The sequence below is a fragment of the Ceratotherium simum genome, chromosome 5, assembly GCF_057802395.1.
Source record: "Ceratotherium simum simum isolate JZ-2026a chromosome 5, ASM5780239v1, whole genome shotgun sequence".
NCBI classification, from domain to species: domain Eukaryota; kingdom Metazoa; phylum Chordata; class Mammalia; order Perissodactyla; family Rhinocerotidae; genus Ceratotherium; species Ceratotherium simum.
Window position 1 is genome coordinate 37,501,443 of NC_141904.1, and position 22,123 is coordinate 37,523,565.

General features: G+C 36.2%; 1 protein-coding gene across 4 annotated transcripts in view; it reads right to left on the reverse strand.

Moving 5' to 3' along the window:
- CLASP2 (cytoplasmic linker associated protein 2) overlaps window positions 1-22,123 on the reverse strand; it is a 170,822-nt gene that overhangs the window by 92,844 nt on the left and 55,855 nt on the right. For 2 of the 4 annotated variants that reach the window (XM_087430684.1, XM_087430682.1), the window contains exons 9-11: window positions 6,761-6,840; window positions 4,093-4,185; window positions 881-1,026 (exon numbers count right to left, since the gene is read on the reverse strand). In XM_087430684.1, the coding sequence (XP_087286810.1) occupies window positions 881-1,026; window positions 4,093-4,185; window positions 6,761-6,840 (319 nt within the window). Of the gene's footprint in view, window positions 1-880; window positions 1,027-4,092; window positions 4,186-6,760; window positions 6,844-22,123 lie in introns of all 4 variants that reach the window. The other 2 variants (XM_087430683.1, XM_087430681.1) reach the window with 1 other exon arrangement.

The following is a 22,123-nucleotide window of genomic DNA, read 5'->3' on the forward strand; positions in this document are numbered from 1 at the left end:
TGTACCAGTTACTACATCATGACCAGAAGCAGAATTCTCATCACGGAATACTTTTCAGGGTTACATTTTGCGGAGTTTTGGTTTGTTTTTTTGCCATTGAGAGATATTCAATTATTTTGGTATATTGGTATACTGACTTATATCTAGCAATCTTGCTAAAGTTCCTTAATTATAATAATTTATCTATAGATTCTTACAGTTTTCTGCAGGGATAATTATATCATCTGTTAATAATGGCCTTTTGTTCCTTTTCTTGCAATCCTCATAGTTTTTATTTCCTGGGATTTTTTCTGTTCTGACTAGAATATCTAATACAATCCTGATTAGAAATTATTTATAGTAGGCATCTTTGTGTTCCCTATCTTCAAAGGAATGCTTTATACACCAATAGTATTCAGGCTGGGAGTAGTGGTAAAAGGAATTTAAGTGTTCTACCATCCTTGAATTTTAGAAAAATATAAACATATGGAGTAAGTTTAGATTTTGATAAGTTAATGATGCATGTCACAATTCCAGGGTAATTGCTAAAATATCAGAAACAGTTTAATACCCAAATTAGTAAAGAGAAAATTGAATACAGCCAGTTCTCAGATCCATTCATTTACTTCTTACATGTACTCACAGAGTTAGCGACCGAAAATCCACCAGTAGGCTTTAGACATATAAACACATTTTAAGGTTGATATAAAGTGTTAAGACAGATTAAAAAAAAAAAAAAAAATCACACAAATTGAATCCTTATGTATAATAAAAATGATTTTTGGATCATATACACACTTTTTTGGGGATTATCCTGCTACTGCTTTACTTAATGAGCACTGAATCAATGAGTACTAAATTCATTCATAAAAAATACTTATCACAAAAAGAATATACTTACGCTACAGTAATGCAAGCTTCTCTAACCACCTGGGATCTAAGATCTTTAGCTGAAAGTTTAAGTGCTCCATCCAACAAGCGTAAATGTTGGAAAAAGCAATCATATTGTGCAGCTCCAGCAACAAGCAATGATCGAATTTTCTTAAGCTGAAATAAATAGAATTTTCATTATTGACATAAAAAGTGGTGGTGCCAAAAAAAAAAAAAAAAAAAAGCTACCTAAATGTTATTTGAACAAAATTTTAAAAATATTTCATTATATTTATATAATTATATTCAGACATTTTAACAGCATTAAATGTATCTTATAAATAAACACGCAAACCAAAAAAAGCTTTCTCAAAAAAACATTATAATAGATTTAATTATATGCATAATAGACATATGTAATGTATAAATATTACGTAAATTTTGAAGTTTTAAGGGAGTCTTTTTTTTTATGACAAAACACACATTAACGTAAAATTTACCATTTAACCATTTTAAAGTACAGCTGTGCGCTGCACAATGACGTTTTGGTGAATGATGGACCACATATACGATAGTGGTCCCATAAGATTATTACCATATAGCCTATGTGTGTAGTAGACTACACAATCTAGGTTTGTATAAGTACACTCTATGATGTTTGCACAACAACAAAATTGCCTAACAACACATTTCTCAGACTGTATCCCCATTGTTAAGTGACACCTAACTGTGTACAATTCTGTAGCATTAAGTACATGCAAAATGTTTTGCAACAATTACCACTATCTACTAAGGAGTCTATTTTTAAAGGGGCCAAATTTGGAAACTATATTCATTCACAATCAAAAGTACAGAATCAAAAGGACCAGACATTAAGTTATCACCGCGTCCATATTTTAACATTATCACACTTACTTTGTGAAACACATAATGTTCCCCCTATTTCTATTCTTTTAGCATTACTTTTTAGTATAGAATTACCAAATGTTTTCCATATAAACACCAGACATACCTAATAAGTTTACATCAATCAAGAGAGAACCACAGGTGACCATTTGTGCTCACACATACTCAGAAGCTAAAGGTTTACCTATCATACCCATTATGTATAATTTCACATTAAACTCCGAAGTTTTCTAAATTTTTAAAGATATCTTTAAAATGAAACCAGATGGATTAAAGATGAAAAACATAAAAATAAAATACTATAGATATTAGAAAAAAATTTGAAAGAATAGTTATATAACCTTAGAGTGTATAAGGAAGAGAAACTATCATAGCAGAAGAGAAATCAGAAGGCATCTAAACAAGATTAACTAAAAATAAAACAAAAATCGTATGGTAGGAAAAAATTACCTGCAACATATAAATACAATACACAAAGAATGACAATAAAATGAGAAAAGGACAAATAACTCAATATTAAATTGGGAAAAATATATGAAAATGTGCTCAACCTTACTAGTGATAAGCAAATACAAATTACAAAAAAGACACGTCATTTTCCCTCATCAGATTGGCAAAAATGAAAAAGACTTGATAGCATCCATTACCAGGAAGACAAGAGATACTCTTCTGTAAGTAAAATTATGAATAACACCTTTGTTCAAAATATTTTGGCAAAATCTACTAAAATAAACTTGTATCTACTCTTTACCCAACAACCCCACTTTTAAAAATTTAACCTAAAAAATAAAAACACCATTGTTATAAATGTGTGCAAGGATGTTTATTGCAATATTGTTAAAATAGCAAAAAATAAAAAACAACTGTTAAGTCCATCAAATGGGAAATGGTTTAATAAATTACATGGTACCTTTTAACTAAGGAAATATGTACATATTAATCTGCAGTCAATAAATATCTGAGCAACTATTATATGCCTGACGCCTATACCAAGTGTAATGAGTGGGCATGATTTAAGCGAAGAAAAAAAGTTACTAAGTAATGTATCTAGTATGATCTCATTTGTTTTTATAAAAGGGGTGGGGGTTGAGGGCACCTGTGTTTACTTTGTAATACATGTTTGAATACATATACATAGAAAAGGACATACTCCAAAATGAAAACATCTGTTTCCTTAATAGGGAGTAAACTATTAACTTTTTCTTTATAATCTTTTGCATTGTTTCACTTACTGCAATGAGCCTGTGTCACTTTTCTAATTAAAAAAATTAAAAGAGCATTTGTGTTTCTAAATGGGTTGTTTCAAGTAAAACAAAAAACTCTTAGGTACAAAGTTTGTGTTTTATATCGACAACATTCAATTTGTCATCTTTCTCCATAAACCGACTGTGACAGATGTCTTTTAATATCAGACTAATCTCAGAACTGAAGAAAGAACACTGAACCTTACTGAACAAATTTGGAGCAACATAGTCTCTGGTAAAATCTTCCAATATGTTAAACATGCAGACTTCCTATCAAAGAGAAGCTGAAAAGTTATCTTTTGTTCATAGTGTCATAAAGGCCATATTTGACTTATTAATCAAAATGGAGACTGGGAGTGTTCAGAGCAGAAGAGAGTCTTCAAATGGAACTCCCTCTCTGGCTTTCAGAGGACACTGAGGTATACATTTGGTACCTCAGATGTAAATTTGACAAATGCATAAAATTTAAAATATACAATCGTTTGTCAATGCAAATATTATTTAAAAATTTATCAAATATTTTCTCAAGCAATTTAGGCCAAATAAAATATTCTTACCTCAGGGATACCAGACTTCTTTTTTTTTTTTTTTAAATCATGGGTGAAAAATATTTATCACATTCAGAGAGAGAGGTGTGAGAAAAGAAAGAAAAAGGCCAGACAAATGGACATACTGCTGTGAATTTATGTCAATACTATGAAAATATTGAGCATGCAGGCACAGTGAACTGCTTTATTGGTAAACCATGTAAGAACTGAGGATGTGCTGATGAACAACTATGTAACTCCAGAGAGAGGCTACGGCCCTGAGGCATCAAGGAGGCTCACACTTCCTTGGTCAGTCAATAATTAGCACATGTGGAGAGACTAACAAATGTGAGACAGACTCCACCTGATCAGCAAAAACAGTAAAAACTGACTCTAAATCAGAAAATGCCTATTATCCCAATGTGTTTTCTAGAAAGAAATGTTACCTATCAGACTCTTTCTCATATCAAATACCAGATAGTACTACTACTGAATTTCCATGTTTTTCAAAATGAACATTGAAAAAAAGAGGAGAGGGATAAGAAAATAAAAAATAAAAAACTTACTGCATTGGCACGCTGATCCCAGTCATGTTTGTCATCTGACAAAATTTCCCTGATTTTATTTAACGTTTCTTCAAGTTCTCGACTAGAATAGATCTTAAAGAAAAGATGCAAAATTATAACAATATCTCTTGCCATAAGCAATATCAAAATTATGCCCTGATGTTTAAAATAATATTTCAAGTAATAAGGTTACTTATTTCCCATTCTAGCACCATTTTTTGTGTGTGTGTCAGGAAGATTAGCCCTGAGCTAACACCCTTTGCCAATCCTCTGTTTGCTGAGGAAGACTGGCCCTGGGCTAACATCTGTGCCCATCTTCCTCTACTTTATATGGGATGCCGCCACAGCATGGCTTGATGAGTGGTGCGTAGGTCCACACCCAGGATCCGAACCCGCGAACCACGGGCCACTGAAGCGGAGCGTGTGAACTTAACTACTACACCACCGGGCCGGCCCCTTTAGCACCATTTTTAATGGAGAATGGAAATACATCATAGACAACAGTAAAATAAGCTGCTTTAATTTGTCTTCCTTGCCTGTACCCTTGTGCTATTTCTCTGCTCGTGAGTAACTTCAAATATACTCTTAAAAGGCCTTGCCATTTAAAAACAAGATGCAAATATCTTAAGAATTAATAAAAATAGGCCTAATTTCTCAAAATAACTTCAGGTATATAAAATATCTATTGCATTCATATACTTATAATACAATATTGCAAAAGGACATGTTCTAAATTAGTCCCCCACCCTCATGCCAGACTGTAGCCAGGATAGCTACATGCTTTGTTTCCTCTGGAGCCAACTGTTTGCCAAATACCATTAGCCTTTCCTTTACTTAATAAATAGTCACATAACAGCGATATACTATGCTAGGCACTAAGGATGCTATGGTGAGCAAAAATAGGCATGGTCTTTGCCTTATGGAGCTTATAATCTAGTCAGGGAGAGAAAAAAGAAATTAATCAAATTATATAAAATATGAAATTACAAATAGAAAGTACCACCAAGGAGAAGTCACAGTGCCATGAAAGTCTATATAAAATAGGGAGTTTGAACTAGTTAGGAAAGTCAAGCTTGAACTGAGAGCTAAGGGGTAAGTCAGACATCATAAGGCAAAGTGGAGAGAGATTAGCCTTCCCTGGAGTGAACAGCATGTGCAAAGGCTCTGAGACAGAAAGAAACTGAAAGAAGGCCAGAGTACAGGAGTAAAGAGTGCAAAGGGGACCAGGGGGAGAGCCAATGACCCAGGCCTAAGTCAGTCAGTGCATAGTATTTCTCTACATCACAGTCAAGGTTCAGAGGTGAGAATGCGACCTAAATCAGTTCAGTCAGAGTGAATCTCACAAGTTTTACAGGATCAACCAGAAAATAGGCAGAGAGTAGTGAGGGTATGAGGCTCGAACAGTTGCAGCCATGTTGTTGATCATGTGGGAAGACATGCAGAGGAATCAAAAAATGAGAGATGGAGAGAAACAAGGTCCTGGTAATACTGTCTGAGTGGTATCAAACACATACCTTCATCAAAACAGCTCTACTTATATCTTTCACTTTCAACAGTCATTAAATTTCCCTTTTACTTAAAAAAACAAAAAACAAATAAGAATACAAAGGGGAGCGGGGCATGAGAGAAGGTTGAAGAGGCAGGAGGTGGACCAGATAACATTCTGTTAGAGAAGGATTCATGGAGGCTTCTGAGCTAGTTCTTTGTTGCCTCCTACCTTCCCTTCACAATAGTCCTGCCGTGTTTCAGAAGAAAGGTGGGCCCTTCTACCACTCTTAATCTTATTATGATGCATTGCTTTGAAATACAATGCAAGGCTCCCCTGCACCCATGAAGGAAAAAAGGGTCAACTCAAAAATTTACTTCAGTGAGGGGGTACATAATTTTTTAAGCATTCTTCTAGGGAATATATAAGCAAAAGAAGTTTGAATACCACTAAGTTAGAAATCTGTTGCAATAGAAATGATTCCTAAGTTTCTGACTTGTATCATATACAACACTGGAAGAATAGGTTTGTAAGGGGGGAGATCATGAGTCCAATTTCTGACAGGTTAAGTTTGAGACACCTCCAAGACATCTAAAAGGAGATGTCAAGTAAACAATCAGTGGAGAAATTATTTTGGCTCTCAAGAGAGGTCTGATTTACTGATAAAAAGCTGTACATTATCTATGTAAAGGCAGGAATGGAACCCATGGGTTTGAAGGAAGAAGTGACTCAGTAAAAAAGTGGAGAGTGAGATGAGAAGGCCCAGTATTAATCCTTAAGCAATCCCAATATTCAATAGCCAGGTAGGAGAAGGATGTGCCTATAAAGGAGACAGAGATGAAGCCTATAAAGGAGACAGAGATGAAGAAGACAAAGAGGCAGGAGGAAAAAAATGGAAGAATGTTGTATCACAAGCAACTTAAAAAAAAAAAAAGTGGATGTAGGTGGACATTGCAGTGTAATATGATTCAATGATATAGATTCAATTTTATGTCAGTCTCACTGAAAAATCACTTGAAAATCTAACCGTACCAACATATAATAGCTTAGTAATAATAAGTCAAGTATTTTATGTAGTTATTTAATGAAAAAAAAATTTTTTAAAGGGACAAAAATAGATAATTATATGAACAGTAACATGGGCAATATTCATGGGGAGTGCCACTTTAGTGGTATCTTTACCTGAACAGAAGGGACATCTGTAAAAGCTTTTATAAAATCATCTTCATCAACTGCTCCGGCACCTCCTTCCTTAGAAGCACCTGCTAATTAAAAGGAAATTTATTTTTTAAAGTTTATTTTTCAGCATTTTAGCACCAAGGACAACATGAAAATGTAACTCTTTTGATATCAACAAAGGTATAATTTTGAGAGACATTCTGTTTTATAAGAAAGCATTAAAAAAAAAATCTCCAACTTTCAGAAAAGTCAAGGTACTTAGCAGTAGTTGATTGACTCTCTATAAGGTACTTGGCTAGGCTGGTAGTAAAATCCAAACTGGAAGAACAGAGCCCTCCCATCCCTCATTCAATGCAATAGCAAGGACACAAAAGAAACACAGGTGAAAGGATAGACATTTAAAAAGTTGAGCAATTTTAAATGACACTAAATGTCAATAAATGATGCTAAATAAGTGATGCAGAGGATTCATGTGTGCTGCAGTGGTCAGGAAAGCAAATGTGAAAGAAATGAGAGTCTTGAAATTAAATTTAAATATGCAAACAAATCTTCCCTTATTGCACATAGACAATAAAAAGGTAAACTTAAAAGGCAGTAGTTGTTTAAGAGCCAGTAATTAAGCTATTGTCTTTCAGCTCCAAATTCACTCTTTTATATTCTGTGATGCTGGGCCTAGGATTGAGCAAACCATTTTTCCGCTGATTCTAATGGTTTGTTAAACTCTGTCAATGGGGGTGCTGGAGAGAGACTGGAAGCTGAAGAAAAAAGGGCCCTGCTTCCTGACCACTTCCTGTTCTTGTCAGTAAAACCATAGCAACTCTGGCAGGATGCTCATTTCAGCAGCACCACCTGGCTCTAGTTTTGCAGTTTTTCTAACACTCACTGAACCAGCTCACTGCACCCATCAGAGACACCAGCCAGCTAGTACCCGCTCCTCAGAGGTCTGAGTCACAGCTCTGCAGGGCTCTTCCTCAAAACCTCTAAGTTTTAATAATTTTAACCTCCTCATTTTGTTCCTCCAGGTCTACGGGTAGGAGCTGTACCCTGTAATTGCTATCTCCATGATACTTTAGTGTTCTCTTTTTGCAATCTTAATTCATCAGTACCCATTTAATAATTCTTTATATTAAATTCTCTCTGTAAAAATAACTGCTGTGGTTTCTATTTCCTGACTGAACCCTGGATGATACAGATGGTACTTAGTTTCTATCTCTATATATTTACTTTTTCATGGTAAGAATTCGACATACGATTTCAACTACACAAGATGTACATCCCAAGGGACAACTAACTTAAAAATCTCTCCAATTAAAAATTAAAATTAAAAATATCTCCCCAATTAATACTTCAAAACTGGATTTTTTTTTTAATAATTTTATTTTATTTTTTCCCCCAAAGCCCCAGTAGATAGTTGTATGTCATAGCTGCACATCCTTCCAGTTGCTGTATGTGGGACGCGGCCTCAGCGTGGCCGGAGAAGCGGTGCGTCGGTGCGTGCCCGGGATCCGAACCCAGGCCGCCACCAGCGGAGCGTGCGCACCTAACCACTAAGCCATGGGGCCGGCCCTCAAAACTGGATTTAAAAAATTAACATCATCCTAATAAAAAAAAACTCAGGATTTCCAAAGGTATGTAAGAAGCTCCTCATTTTAAAATAAGAAAAACCTTTGAAGATCGTTGTGAGTTTTAATAGCAGTAAGAGATGGACCACAGAACAGCATAACATAAAGTTGCAAGGCAATATAAAACTGCAAATTAAAAACAATCACAATTTAACAAACTAAGAGAAAAGAATGCATGCTTGCTGTAGGAAATTCAATTACAAAACTAAGTAAATTACAAAGTTATTCCCTATATATTAAAAAAAAAAATCCAATGGGACAATAAAACGCTCAACCCCACCCCCATGATTTTGATCAGTCTTAGTAAACTGATTTACTGAAAATAATCAGTTAAAGCAAAGAAACAAAAAATAAGATACCTAACCATATTATTTTAACATCTTACACCACATTCATTTACAAATCTCTTAATATGGGGCTTACTGTTTTTGACTAGGGGTCCCCTGATAAGAGTGCAGAAGCCTGGATTCTTACAATTTCTTCCCAATCTTTCACAGTCGTCTTGCCCACGCCACTGAACAGAGATTTATTTAGGGACTTGTCCTTATCAAGTAGTTCCTAAACATTCAACACGGTTTTCATAAAAACAACTTTCTTTCCACATTCATTAATTTTTTTTGTTCATTTACATATTACTTCTTGCAAATTACTTTGTTAAAATAACAAGAGCAACCATTAGGCAAGTTTGAGAACAAAAAATTGACTCCTGGAAAGTATACATCTCAACTGGTGGAGAAGATGTACACACATGTACAAGAACAGAGCCAGTTAACAACCTTAGTGTGCTGAAGTGTGGAAGACAGAAAGTTTTACAGAGGAATGGAAAAAATGAAGATGAAGAGTTACTACAGTGAATATGCAGTTTACAAAAGGTAGCACACGTAGAACAGAATGTTAACTCCAATACCTTAACCCTCCAGCCACAAATACATCAAAAACTTTCAAGGGAATGCAGAGCATCTGAATAAATCCCAAATAAGGCCAAAAAAATGTGCCATTGACTAAGGACATACATAGTAAAGTCTAACTTTGAAAGTCACAATTCACTCTAATCATAATGCCTTTAATATCCAGTGAGTTTTGTCTTACGAGTAGGGCCAAAGAAGCCAGTGGGGAGGGGAGAGGGAGTAGAAATTAAATGGCTTTTAAAAGTCCCACAGAAGCTGCAGAGCTGAAAGGCTACAAATATCATTAAATGCAGCCTTAGGCTATTTCAGATGTGACAATTAGGTCTCTAAACCTGGACATGGGCATTACCAAGTTCGGCAAGAACTTGCATGGTTTGAATAGTTGACTCCAATTTACCTCACTCTTACCTTTGAGAATCACTTTGTATATGCAGAGCTGCTGCTAACGGGAATGTATTGGGTATGTGAATAGTGTAGACAGAGGACATGCTGAGCTCCCCATTCTAGCCTTGCTTATTTCTTGTATGAATCGAAAGTAAACCTTTTTGGGCCGGCCCCGTGGCTTAGCAGTTAAGTGCTTGCGCTCCGCTACTGGCGGCCCGGGTTTGGATCCCAGGCATGCACCGACGCACCGCTTCTCCGGCCATGCTGAGGCCGCGTCCCACATACAGCAACTAGAAGGATGTGCAGCTATGACATACAACTACCTACTGGGGCTTTGGGGGAAAAAAAGGAGGAGGACTGGCAATAGATGTTAGCTCAGAGCCGGTCTTCCTCAGCAAAAAGAGGAGGATTAGCATGGATGTTAGCTCAGGGCTGATCTTCATCACCAAAAAAAAAAAAAAAAAAGGAAAACCTTTTTACATCCTGGTTTGCCTAATGTTTCCCCTCACCTTGGTTTTGATTGGCCAACAAAGTAGAAAAAGGATTTCTGCATAGGGGAATAATCTGTTGAATAAACTGTTTCATTTCACAATCATCATCCCATTTTCTGATACACTTTTAAAGTTCACCTTAAAAATACTATAAAATACTTTTAGCACCAGCAAGGAGAATGGATACTATATGAGGAGAGTCAAAAAGAGTAACGGGTCCTAACGTCAAATATTACTGTAAGAAAAGGAGAACAAGGGTACACACCAAGAGGAGACGTATTTAAATGGAGTATGTTTGAGAGCAGGAGCACAAGTAGGGGCTGGGCCGAAGGGAAGAGCAATGCTGGCTTCCAACTTGACTAAAGCTCTTTCAAATATAACTGGGTCCATAATCATACCAGAAGATAAAATGGTCTAAGACAGAACAGAAGAAGCTTTGCCCTGTTGTCTAACCACTCTAAAACCAAGGTCAGTAAATTTTCTCTGTAAAGGGCCAGATAGTAACTATTTGAGACTTTGTGGGCCATACAGTTTCTGTTGCAACTACTCATTCTGCCATTGTAGCATGAAAGCAGGTACTGACAATATGTAAATGAATCAGCACGCTGTATTCCAATAAAGCTCTATTTACGGACACTGAAATTTGAATTTCATATAATTTTCACACGTCACACAATATTATTATTCTTTTGAATATTTTTAATCATTTAAAAATGTAAAAAACATTCCTAGCTTGTGAGCAAAACGAAAACAGACAGTTGGCTAGATTTGCCCTGTGAACTACAGTTTGCTGAGCCCTGCTCTAGGACTCACCTTAAGATGGTAATCACTTGGACTGGTTGGGTGGGGAGGGGCGTGAGAGGAGAGGTGGATTAGAGACTACTGTCATTGAGGGGACACCATGGTTTCTAGTATGCTAGACTGGCTAGAATAGGCACATCTCAGAAATTCCCAAATATTACTTTAAGAGGCTTAAGTATAAAGAGAAAATTGCATTCTACTTAGTCCTTAACTATTAATAAGCTGAAGTGCTGGATACAAAGGTGAATGAGGCAAAGCGTAAAGTAGTTATGTTTCAGATACAGGAGCAAGGACAATCAAGTCTCAGTAGTAGAAAGAGGCAGGTTCTTCTCATGCTAGAATGAAGAGACTGGCACTAGAGAAAGACAAATGATGGAGAAACAACATGGGGGTGAACATGGTGTGAAATTCAAACAAAATCCATAATATTTTGTGTGTGTGAGGAAGATTTTTTTTTTTTTTGAGGAAAATTAGCCCTGAGCTAACATCTGATGCCAATCCTCTTTTTGCTGAGGAAGACTGGCCCTCGGCTAACATCCATGCCCATCTTCCTCTACTCTATATGGGACGCTGCCACAGCATGGCTTGACAAGCGGTGCGTCGGTCCGCACCCAGGATCTGAACCCACGAACCCCGGGCCGCCGAAGTGGAGCCCATGAATTTAACCACTATGCCAACGGGCCGGCCCCCAAAATCCATAATTTTTAAAGAGAGTTACACTAACAAAAGCACAGCCAGTGCTTTTGAAGAGTGCTACGAAGACACAGAGATAGTTTAAAATAAGAGCCTTCTGGATTCCCAACTTTCTAAGAGAAGTTCTAAGGTTAAAAAAGATACTCAGTTGAAAACACAGGGCATTTTTATGCAAAAGATGGAAAGATTTCAGGGGGCAGAGCCCAGAGTCCAGGGCAGAACCAAGAACAGAGGAAAACACTGGTTTAGAGAACCACACCCAAAGAGAGAACGCAACCCTCATCAAGGAGCATTCACGACCCCTGAAGGGAACCTGACAACACGTTCCTCTCAGATTTCAAAATTGCTATAAACCAGTGACTACTATGAACTTCCTGTTCCTCGTCTTTTTGAATGGGAGTGTCTATTATGATTAGCTTGTCCTGGTACCACCACTGTATGTTGAGTATGTGGAGCACAAGAAAGATATCTTTTTAGTTCACAGGCCTCTGGATGGAGAGGAGCCATGCCAGAGAACCTTCACATGCACCTGGACCTGACGCAGATCACAAGATCATGGACTTTGAGCTTGATGCTATAACTACAATGAGACTTCTCGGAAGTGTCCATGAGTGCACTTTGTATGTGGGAGGCATGTGAATTATTGTGGTCAGAGGGCAAACTGCATTAGATTGTTTGTAAGGATAGCTGTAACAATTCCTCTCACTCTTGAACGCCCCTTTTACAAGGCGACTTTGCAGCTCTTCCCATCCAAAAGTGGAATCTCCAGTCAAGAGGTGAGGAAGAGTAACCTAGAATTCTAAAGTCAGACAAGACCCAGGAGAAGCTAAAGGGGTCCCTGATGGGTGATTCCGCAGTTTTGAGCAGGAATAAATCTTCTCTGAGAAAAGCTTCTAGAATCCCCAGTTTGTGCCCAAAGGACTCCCACCAATTAAGTTAAAGCAATGAGCTCAGAATCAAAGTTCAAATACACAAGGAGGCAAAGCATTATGAACTAAGAGTCACAAGGAACAAATAATAGATTATAGAACTGCAGAATTAGGATTGTCTAGTTAAAAACTACAGAATAGATGTGAATATTACGTTTAAAGAAATAACGTGGATGGAATCACAAAGACATCAATCAACAAAAGGTATCATTAGGAAGGAACAGATGAATTTTGGGGGAAAATGCGATAACTTGAATTGAATAACATAACTGTTGAAATAAAAAAAAACCTTGCTTGAAAGGTTAAACAGTAGAAGAAATAATTAGAGAACTGGAAAATACACCTGAATAATTTACCCAGAATGGGGCAAAGAGAAATAGGGAAATGGAAAGATATAAAGAGATATAGAGGACAGCAGGAGAAGGTCTAATATATATCTAATTTGAGTGCCTAAAAATAGAATAGAGAGAACAGAAGAAAGGCAATATTTAAAAGAGATAATGGTTGTGAACTTTCTAGATTCATGAAAACCATGAATCTATAGACTCAGGATGCACAAAATAACTCAAGGATAAATAAAAAGAAATCCACACCTAGATCTCTGTGGTGTAACTGCATAACACCAAAGACAAAGAGATAATCATCAGAGAAAGAAGAGATCACCTAGAAAGGAACAACAGACTTCTCAAAAGCAACAGTGGGGGGCCAACCCGGTGGCACAAGCAGTTAAGTGCGCATGCTCTGCTTCGGCGGCCCGGGGTTCGCAGGTTCGTATCCCAGGCGCGCATGGACGCACGACTTGGTAAGCCATCCTGTGGCGGCATCCCATATAAAATAGAGGAAGATGGGCACGGATGTTAGCTCCGGACCACTCTTCCTCAAGAAAAAAGGGGAGGATTGGCATCAGATGTTAGCTCAGGGCTAGTCCTCCTCACACACACACAAAAAAGCAACAGTGGGAGCCAGAGAGGGTATATTAATATCTTTCAAGTTTTTAAAGAAGAAAATATTGTCCATCTAAAATTGTGTACCTAGCAAAACTAATTTTTAAGAATACAAGTGTAGAATAAATTAAGTGCGCTGAAAATGAAGAAAACAAAATCGTCATTATTTAAAGATGATGTGATTGTCTAAATCAGGGGGTGGCAAACTTTTTCCGTAAAGGGCCAGATAAATATTTTAGGCTTCAGGGGCCATATGGTCTCTCTTGCAACTACTCAACTCTTCACAAATGAATGGGTGTGGCTGTATTCCAATAAACCTTTATTTATAAAACCAGACTGCAGGCCAGATTTGGCCTGCTAGCTATAGTTTGCCTAACCCTGGCATAGACAGAAAATACAAAATAATATATAGTAAAATCATTAAAAAATTAAACTTTAGCAAGGTGACTAGCTATAAAATCAAAATACAAAAATCAATTTCATTTCTTTTTTTTTTTTTTTAACAGTTTTATTTATTTATTTATTTTTTTGTGAGGAAGATCAGCCCTGAGCTAACATCCATGCTAATCCTCCTCTTTTTGCTGAGGAACACCGGCTCTGAGCTAACATCTACTGCCAATCCTCCTCCTTTTTTTTTTTTCCCCCAAAGCCCCAGTAGATAGTTGTATGTCATAGTTGCACATCCTTCTAGTTGCTGTATGTGGGACGCGGCCTCAGCATGGCCAGAGAAGTGGTGCGTTGGTGCACACCCGGGATCTGAACCCGGGCCGCCAGTAGCTTTAACCGCTAAGCCACGGGGCTGGCCCTCAATTTCATTTCTATACATCAGCAACAAAATCAGAAATTTTAACTTAAAAAAAAATACTATGTTGATGGGCCTTAAGGGTATTATGCTAAGTGAAATAAGTCAGACAGAGATAGACAGATACTGTATGATCTCACTTATACATGGAATCTAAAAACAAAAACAAAAAAACAAGCTCATAGATACAGAGAACAGATTGGTGGTTGCCTGAGGCAGGGGATGGGTGAAATGACTCAAGGGAGTCAAAAGGTAAAAACTTTCAGTTATAAAATAAGTAAGTCATGGGGATATAAGATACAGCATGGCGACTGTAGTTAATAATAATACTGTATTGCATATTTAAAAGTCGTTAAGAGAGTAGATCTCAAAAGTTCTCATCACAAGAAAAAAAATTCTGTTACTTATGCATGGTGACAGACGTCAACTAGACTTATAGTGATCATTTCACAATATATACAAATATCGGGCCGGCCCCGTGGCTTGGCAGTTGGGTGCGTGCGCTCCGCTGCTGGCGGCCCGGGTTCGGATCCCGGGCGCGCACCGACGCACTGCTTCTCCGGCGCGCTAAGGCCGCGTCCCACATGCAGCAGCTAGGAGGATGTGCGGCAATGACATGCAACTATCTACTGGGGCTTTGGGGGAAAATAAATTAATAAATAAAATTATACAATATATACAAATATCGAATCATTATGTCGTGCACCGGAAATGATATGTTGTATGTTGATTATACCTCAACTTAAAAAAAAAGAAAATGCACTGAATCTATAGATGACTTTGGGGAGAACTGACATCTTTGTAATATTGTGTTCCTATCCAGGAATGTAGTTATGTCCATTTACTTATACCTTTTAAAATTTCTTTCAATAAAGTTTTATAATTTCAAAAAAAAATTCCATATTTAATAGTAACAAATATTTTGAGGTATCTAGGAATAAATCAAACCAAACAAACAACAACAAAACGAAGTCAAAAACTTCTGGAGGAAAAATAATAAATTTTAATGAGACATTAAAGAATACTAAAATGGAGAACTATTTCACGTTCATGGACAGGAAGAATCAGTGTCATAAAGATGTCCAGTCTTCCCAAAGTAATTAAATAATAATCAAGCCTCCAACAGGGTTTCTTGTCAAGCTGATTCTAAAATTTATTTGGAAAAGCAATGGGCCAAGAATTGTTGAGATATTCCTGTAGAAGTAAAGAGAGGGAGTACTTGCCCTACCAGATATCAAGACTTACAAAACTAAGATAATTATGACAACTACATTTTAGTGAAGAGATAGACCAACTAATTGAATGAACAAAATATAAGTTCAAAAACAGACCCACAAATATATGAACTTTGATACATGACAAAGAAGTGATTCAGATCAATGGGTAAAGTAGAAACTATTCAATAATATCCTGAAATTCAACAAAATGCTGAGATAATGGATTATCTGGGGGAAAAAAAGGTATTTCCTTACCAAATATTAAAACTTACACTAGACATTCTGATTCCCATGGGGAAATGGTAGTCATACAAATTCAAATCAAATGTTCAACTAAATACTCCAAAAACCACAGAGACTAAAAAGAAGAGCAAATAAAATTACTCACAACACATACTTGTAACATAACTAAGAGACAAACAACACTTCAAACTTCAATTTACAAGTAAACGGGGAAATAGAAACAACCAAGACCAGCAATGACAACTACAGAGTCCTCACTGGAGAGGAAATCATAAGGAAAGATCCTGGCAGTCGTGGAACATAGACATCAACTAAAGTTCCCCCCAAGACCAGAGGTAAGTAGCATTTCGAAGGGGAAGGCATCCCTTCAAAGCCTGGTGGATAATGAAAAGAAAGAAAGAGAAGAGAAGGGCTGTATTGAAACAAGATGGTATCACAGAATCAGAAGTAGAAAGCCCCCCATGTATCCTTTAGTAAAGAAGCTGCATTTCACTATACCAACAGAAGAGGGCATTCTTGAACTAAGAAATTGAGTAAATTTTTCTTCCTGGCCCCACAGAATCACTTGTTACAAAAGAGCTAGAGGAATAAGTTAAACAACAGCACAAAGAAATCAGATAAATCCAGAACATGGGACAATCTAAAAGACAACTGGCCTAGACTCCTCAAAAAAGTCAATGTCATGGGTATAAAAATTAGTAAGAGGATTGTTTTATACATATTATGGAATTTTCTTGCATACAATAATAGTTTTATGGTCATAATGGAGCACAGATTTAAGCCTTAGGAGATTCATATTAAATATTTATGGCTGAAATGTCATGATGTCTACAATTTACTTTCCAATTGCTGAGATTAAAAAAAAAGAATAGATGTGGGACTAGATACACAGACAGAGTGAAAACAAATATGGCAAAATGCTAGTTATTAAATCTCAGTGATGAGTGTTCACTATATGTCAACTTTGATATATGCTCAAAATTTTCCATGATAAAAAGTTTGGGAAACCACTCACTATAAAACTAGAGTAAGTATAGATAAATAGATCAGGAAAAAAGGAAAGAAACTAACCAAAATACATACAGTAGTATCTCAATTCAACAAAGTACAGAATGTTTTACTTAATTGCATGGACATTAATTGGTCATGCATAAGGAAGAAAATCAATTAAAATGGATATACTGTCACCTTATATAAAAATAAATTCCAGATATAGTGAACTAATTTAAAATAATTAATCTTTTAGAATAAATTAGACTATTTGTACAACCTTGGGGCTGGACCACAGTCCTTATTAAGACAGGAAATTTGGAAGTCAAAAAGAAAAGGACAGGGGCTGGCCTGGTGACATAGTGCTTGGGTTCATGTGCTCTGCTTCAGTGGCCCGGGGTTCACAGATTTGGATTCTGGGTGCAGACCTATACACCCCTTGTCAAGCCATGCTGTGGTGACGTCCCACATACAAAATAGAGGAAGACTGGCACAGATGTTAGCTCAGGGTCAATCTTCCTCACCAAAAAATAAACAAAAGAAAGAAAAGGACAGATATTTTATTTACCTACCATTACAAAAATTAAAAATTTTTTTTTTTCGGTAAGGGAGATTGGCCATGAGCTAACATCCATTGCCAATCTTCCTCTTTTTGCTAAGGAAAATTGGCCCTGAGCTAACATCCGTGCCTATCTTGCTCTATTTTACATACAGGACGCTACCACGGCATGGCTTGATGTGCAGTGTGTATGTCCGTACCTGGGATCTGAACCTGCAAATCCCGGGCTGCTGACGGGGAGCGCGCAAACTCAACCACTACACCACCAGGCCATCCCCTAAAAAAATTTAAAATTTTCCAGTAAAAATACCATAGGCAAAAGAGAGACTGAGGAAATATTTGTAACTTTTAACAAAAGAATAAAAGGCTTAACACTTAAAAATTGTAATAAATTGATGAGAAGACAAAACAGCTCAATAAAAAAATGGGAAAATAGGGGCTGGCCTGGTGGTGCAGTGGCTAAGTTAGTGCACTCTGCTTCAGCGGTCCGGGGTTTGGAGGTTCGGGTCCCAGGCACGGACCTATGCACTGCTCATCAAGCCATGCTGTGGCAGGCGTCCCACATACAAAGTAGAGGAAGATGGGCGCAGATGTTAGCCCAGGGCCAACCTTCCTCAGCAAAAAGAGGATTGGCAACAGACGTTAGCTCAGGGCTAATCTTCCTCAACCCCCCCCAAAAAAGGGAAAATAATAAGAACAGGTAATTCACAGAAGAAGATACGCTAATTCCTGTTAATGAATTTAAATATTCTGAATCTCACTAGAACATAAACTTGAGAAGGGCAGGGTCTTTGTTTTTGTTCGTTGACATTTCACAGAGATTACAAAAGTAGCAGCACACTAAAAGCTTAGGGTAAATATTTGCTAGCTGCTGGCTGGATGGAGAGATGGACTGAAAAATGAAAATTAAAAGAAATTTGCACCAGAATATCCAAATTTCTAAGTCCACGGAGATCTGCGTTCCTTGTAATGTCATAAAGTTGCAAACAACCTGAATGACATTAATAGGGAAATAGCTTATTAAATCATGGTACATCAATAATGTGCAATACGATATAGCTATTAAAAGGATGCAATAGCTCTCATTCTTGATGTGGAAGGATGGAAGGATGTTCTGTGAAAAAAAAGCAAGGTGCAAAGTGTTTACTAGCATGTTTAATGTGGATAAAAATAAACTCTAATCTGAATACCTACATAAATGAACATGGAATAAGATGTGGAAGGATACATATCAAACTTAACACTGGTTACCTCAGGGCAATGGGATTAGATAGGCAAGATATTATTAAAGATTTTTTTTCAAACATCTCTCTATTGTTTGAATTGTTAACAGTGAGCATGCCTTTTATATTTAAAAAAGTTAAATGATACATTTCAATTCTTTTCATTAGCAAGAAACATAAATTGGTTCTAAAAAAGAAAACTGACAAGTTAATGAAAAAAATGTTTAAATTCACAACATGCCCATCACAGAAATAATGCTTCTTACCAATTCAACTATATTATAATGTATGTGATAAATATAAGCCTGGAATTGTAGTTATTACAGTCCGCCCTCTGTATCCACAGGTTCCGCACCAGCGGATTCAACCAACCACGGATGGAAACCTCCTATGAGGGTTGCGTCTGTACTGAACACGTATAGACTTTTTTTCTCGTCATTATTCCGTTCAATACAGAACAACAACTATTTACAAAGCATTTACATTGTATTAGGCATTATAAGTAATCTAGAGATGATTTAAAGTATAAGGGAGGATGTGTGCAGGTTTTATGCAAATATTAGATCATTTTATATGAGACTTCAGTATCCAGGGATTTGGGTATCCACAGGGGTCCTGGAACCAATCCCCCACGGATACTGAGGAAGGACTGTACAAAATTCTACTTCATATTGATCAAGTATGATGAGTCTAACTAATGGAAAATTCCTCACATGTGTGAGGTATATTAATGATATTTCACTCTTTTCTGAGGCAAATCTTGACTCAACTTGCCTACTGGTATGAGACTATAATTTTCTAACACCTAAATCTCAGTCAAAAAGTATAGGCAAATGAAGTATGGAAGGACCAAAATGCTAACAATATTAACACTGGTTAGTGAAATAATGAGCATGGACAGATGCTGTAATTATCTTTCTAAGTTTAAAACCTTGAACACTCCAGATGGTCTCCTCAATGTTTAACATGAAGCCTTGCGCAAAGGCTCTATACACAGTTGTAGATACGGACAATAACTTATCTGTGGAGAGATTAAGTCTTCAGTTTGCCTATTAATTGCAATCAAAATAGTTTGACTATTTATATTATTTTCTCCCTTCACTAATAAACACACTGAATGCTTCAAAAAACAAACCTTGTACAATGAAATTTCTTTATCACTAAGTTGTGCACAAAAGGTAAAACAGAATGGAGGTTAAAGAAAATAACTACAGCAAAATACATATATTCTTATACATAGGAGGCAATTAGGTTACACTGATTTATATTTACAATAACTTATCTGTTAATTACTTGAATCATATTTACCTTATAACCAAAGTTACTTATAACCAAAGTTAAGACAGACAGCACCAGGGCATCTTATGATGGATAGTCAATGATATGGGGTTCACAGTAATTTAAGACAGAACAGTGACTGGCCAATCCCTAAATTCTAAATGTCAATTACAGCGTTTTGTTATATGGAATAAAAATAAGAAATACGTATCGCATGCAATATTTGTTAGGAGATGACCCAGAGATAATCCAAGAAGAAGCTCTTGACAGTGGGCTAAGCGGGGTTCTTGTTTCATCTCTGCTAAAAACTGTCTGATCTTGGATACATCATCTAATTCTCTGAGGCTCAGTCTCTTCATCTGAATTGGGGTCAGATTATCTTTAAGACCCTTTCAGGCTAAAATCTTCTGGGTTGAGTATCTTTCCCTGTCATTAGAGGAAGAAGACAGGAAGAAAACAAACAAAACAAAACACAAACAGAAAAGTTATTTGGTTTTATATAAAGTACAAAAACAAGAAATTGAGGTTTATGAGTTAAAAATTTGGATTCCAAGACTAAACAACAAATTCTGTGAAATTAGTTTTATTAAATATACACCGATTCTCATGATATTTATTTATTTAAAAGAAAAAACAACTTTGCTGTTTGCATGAAAGAAAAAAATGAGAATGAACAGCATAAACTGTGGAAAACAGATACTTGGATATTCTTAATAAAACCTCAGGTCAGGCATAAATGAAGTAAAACAAATGTAAAATATCCTAAAGATGAGTAAGTACTACTGAATTTGAAAAGGTGGTAATTACCTAATTATAAGAATTGAAAGTTAAAACCATTTCAAAGTAGTCTTTGATAGATGGAAACAACAGAGAGAAAGTACTCTGTCCACTTGAATGAGTGAGTGAGAGAGAACAATAGCGCTTTGAGAAGTGATAATTTGGTCAATGATTACATACAAGCCTCAATACCAAATCACTAACCTCAAAATCTGGTACTAATTATAAACAATAACAATTATATCATCACCTAATTCCACCTTTATTTTCAAAAAGAATAGCAGACAAAATATAGGAATAGGGATATTATAACTCAGAAAAGAAACCTTAAAAAGGCAATTTCAACGAGAAAATACTAAAAAGCATTTCTATTTCCAATGAAAAAATTATAGGTTGCTTATTTCCAAATATTCTATTTTGCTGGGAATCATACTAGTTGAAGCTTTTTAAACCTAGGGATGTTGAGTAGTAGTGATCACTACTGTAGATTATAATCTCAGAGCTAAAGGATCTAGAAGAATCCTTATTTACCCAGGGAGATTAGTGTGGGTGGCAGTATAGCAAAGTGATTTTTGTGCTTTGCCCACTTATTAGATGCATGACCCTATGCAAGTTACTTAACTTCTCCAAACTTTAGTTTGTTCATCAGTAAAATCGGGATGAAGTATCTAACTCAGGGACTTTGAGCTTTAAATGAGAGAATATATGTAACAACTCTCAAGAATAGTTTTTAAATTATTACCTAAAATACTATAGAGATATAAGTATTTTAAACAATCTTGTACCTTCAGCAACTGTATTCCAAGCCATTAAGCCAAAAGAATGGAAAATATGTTTACCTAATTCCTATTATGAAGCTACAGATGTTATTCAGAAAATGGATTATTTAAGGGAATTCATTTTATCCTTATTCTAATTAGTAAAGCACAAAGGTAACACTTTTGACACCCACATAGTATGGGTTTTTATAGCAATGATATATTGGTATGGAGCAACCCATAACCCTTTTTTTGATTCTCCTTGGTTTAAAGCCCACACAATTACAATATTAGTAGAACACGTTGGCACACTGAGCCAAAAAACAAAGCAAAACTAACACACACTAAATATTAAACACAGGTCCTACTGGCTTTAATTAATTGGACAGGATACTTTGCTAAAAATAGCATACATGTCTTTCATCTTGACATATATCTTTGGGAGAAGTAAATTAAACTCCAAAAACTTCAAAAGTAGATTCAGTCAGGATTCCAAGGAAGCTCACTTTATTTTTATTTTGGTAATCTTACCTGAAAAAAAATTTGCTAAACTCAGTGGACTGTGATTGGCTTATACCACGATTATATACCTCCACCTACCATATTGCTTTAATTAGGAACTAATCATACCTAGCTGTTTATTATATACCTAGAAGTAGCAAGTAAAATGCCTGGACTGAATCACCATTATTCCATATAAACTTATGAGAAAGAAAATGTACAGTCTAGAAAACAGAATAGTTACAG